At 54.1% G+C, this 2,634-nt stretch overlaps 1 protein-coding gene across 1 annotated transcript; it reads right to left on the bottom strand.

The window, feature by feature from the left end:
• Window positions 1–393: 393 nt before the first annotated feature.
• LOC123055282 (NDR1/HIN1-like protein 12) lies at window positions 394–1,655 on the bottom strand. The gene has a single exon (XM_044479279.1). The coding sequence runs from the start codon at window positions 1,389–1,391 to the stop codon at window positions 726–728; it is 666 nt and encodes a 221-aa protein (XP_044335214.1). The 5' UTR covers window positions 1,392–1,655; the 3' UTR covers window positions 394–725.
• Between the last annotated feature and the right edge of the window lie 979 nt (window positions 1,656–2,634).

Raw genomic sequence — 2,634 nt, 5'->3', positions numbered from 1 at the left:
AGCGTCCACTTGAGCCACCTACGTACCTACTCCCTCCGTTCCAAAACAGATGATCCAACTTTGTACTAACTTTGTACGGAGGGAGTAGCCGCTAACTGTTAATTGGTCCACTAGATCACTCTCGCTGATTAGGCAGCAGGGACTCCGTGATCAGCTAGCTCTCCAAGGTAACACTTTCAGCCAAAAGATGAGATCCCAGAGAAAAGTCCGTATCTCTCGAGCACGAACTACCGCGATCAATCAGAAGAAAAAGAAAAAGGAACTTCACGCGCTTCACTTTGTTCATAAGTGAAGCGTGTTAACTGCTAAACCAGCTGATTAGTTAGTCTAATGGAGTTTTCGTAATTAAGCATTATGCACGACAGCACGGGCTTGAGAGATACGCACTTCATATATCCCATCCCAAAGAAATAAAATAAAAATTATCCCGAGAAAAGGGGAGATATGCACTTCACGTTTACTCCATGAATTTCCCTTCCACTCCAAGCTAGCTAGACTCCACCAACACCCAACCAACCGAATTCTGAACTCAAGAACAAGAAAAGCTACTATCGAAGCTTCAGTTGTACTTTTTTTCTTTCATCCATTTCTTTAACCAATCGATCAACAAGTCAAAAAGAGACTAAAAAGAAGCAAGAAAGAGACTAGAAGGAGAAGCAATCAATCGATTCCACTGAATTTGGACACATGCATGGATCGGTGGAGGTCGAACCGATGATGCATGATCAGACGTCGACGGCGCAGGCGGCGGCCTGCTGGAAGCGGAAGTAGTCGGGGCCGCCGCCGGTGGTGGCGCCGTAGCTGCCCTTGCCCTCGTTCACCCTGATGAGCGCCGGGCAGTTGACCCGGAGGTGGTAGTGGCCGGAGATCCACGTGCCCACCTTCCAGCGCACCTGACCGTCCACGCGCACGTCCACCAGCACGTACCCGGCCGTCTCGTCCTGCGCCAGCGCCACGGCGAGCTGCGGCGGGAGCACGACGCTGTCCATGGACCTCAGATACGGCGACCACACGGACTGGTCGCGGTGGCCCTGGTAGGCGACGGGGAGGCGGGTGGGGACGGTGATGGCGACGCCCTTGTACTGCGCGTACATGTCCGCCTCGTCGTAGTAGACGCCGACGCGGTCGTTGGGGTTGCGCGCCGCGACCGTGGCCTGCATGGTGGTGAAGAGGTAGGCGGAGGTGGGCGGCGTGACGTTGAGGCAGAGCACCGCCAGGTCCTGCAGGTAGAAGCGGGGCTTGTGGGGGCGGAGCACCAGGTAGACGATGAGGATGATGAAGAGGGCGAGGAGGACGAGGGCGAGCAGCGCGCCGCAGCACTTGCGGTAGAGCCGCCGGCGGTGGCACTCGCAGCCCCCGCCCTTGTGCCCGCCGCAGTCCTTCACCGCCATGGATGGCCGGTCGGTCGCCCCAGCAGCAGCAGCAGCTAGCGTGTGATCGGTGCTGGCTGCGGGCACGAAGCTAGCTGCAGGGTGGTCGATCAGGGGAGGAGGTGTGAGGCTGTGATTCGAGGATGTGTGGGAGCTAGCTAGGAGAACGGAGAAGAAATGGCAGTTGGGGACGAGGTGGGTTATATATCGGGGCGGGGGAGGCAGCGGCAGAACGGAGGTTGGTGATTGATTGGGGGGTCAGGAGGAGGAGGAGGAGGAGGAGCAGAGGATCAGCATTGGTCAGTGTGCGGAAACCACTGGCGCAGCTGTACTTGTGCAGACTGCAGAGCGTGTGGGTCACAGTGGGTGCTGTTAATTACTCCCTGGTGGTACTTGAAGTTTCTTTTCATCCATGTTAGTAGTTGATACGCCACTGTCATCAGAGTAATTAGCAGTGGTGGAAGCGTAAGGCCTGAGGGGCAGATGAGAGGTGGTTAATGGTGATGGTGGTGGGGGTGAGAGCTCAGTTCCAAGCTAGCTAGAGCAGCAATGATTCGCGGCGAAAAAAGAGCGCCTTTAGTTCCTCCGATATACGATACAAAAAAGCGGAAAAGCCAAGGAAGCAACCAAAGCGAAATTTCGCATGTTGCGCAAGTGTGAGCGGCCGCCCATGAATCCGCACTACGCGAGCAAGAAGAACACTTCGTTTTTTTTCTTAGCCATGTCAAGCCATGATTGGTGGATACTAGCAGGGTTTCTTCTTGCATGCGCGTCTCGGCTCTCGACACGAACACGGTTGTGAGGCTGGGTTGTGTGGCAGTCAAGAACAGCACCGAGAAGGGATTGCGCGTGAACTATTCGGCGGTGACGGCAGTAAGTAACATCAGAGCTACTCCCTCCGTAAACAAATATAAGAGCGTTTAGATATTTGTTTACGGAGGGAGTAGCTTGCAGTGCAAAGTTGAAAGGGAAAACGTCGAAAGTCCAAAGGGAGAGAAAAGTGTGCTGCCGGCTCTACGTACGTGGGCCTTGAGAAGTTACGCCGTCACTTTGTAGAGATCAGATGCTATACTCCCGCTGAGCCTGAAGATACTCCACTTTATATATGTTATTTTTTTTCTCTTTCGATGAAGACGCTGCGTGTTAGTCGACTCGTAAACCGGGTAAATAAGAGGCGGTCAATTAACCAATGGCGATGGAGAGAGGGTGGGGGTGAGTGCTGGTAGCTATATACTACCACGGCAATGATTGTGGCAAAGGTTCA

The sequence above is a fragment of the Triticum aestivum genome, chromosome 2D (genome assembly GCF_018294505.1).
Source record: "Triticum aestivum cultivar Chinese Spring chromosome 2D, IWGSC CS RefSeq v2.1, whole genome shotgun sequence".
NCBI classification, from domain to species: Eukaryota; Viridiplantae; Streptophyta; class Magnoliopsida; order Poales; family Poaceae; genus Triticum; species Triticum aestivum.
The sequence above is the reverse complement of the archived record's forward strand: the minus strand, read 5'-3'. Positions and strand labels throughout refer to the sequence as shown.

Bases quoted from the DNA above. Each gene is read 5' to 3' on its own strand.
- LOC123055282 (XM_044479279.1), bottom strand. From the start codon at position 1,391: ATGGCGGTGAAGGACTGCGGCGGGCACAAGGGCGGGGGCTGCGAGTGC.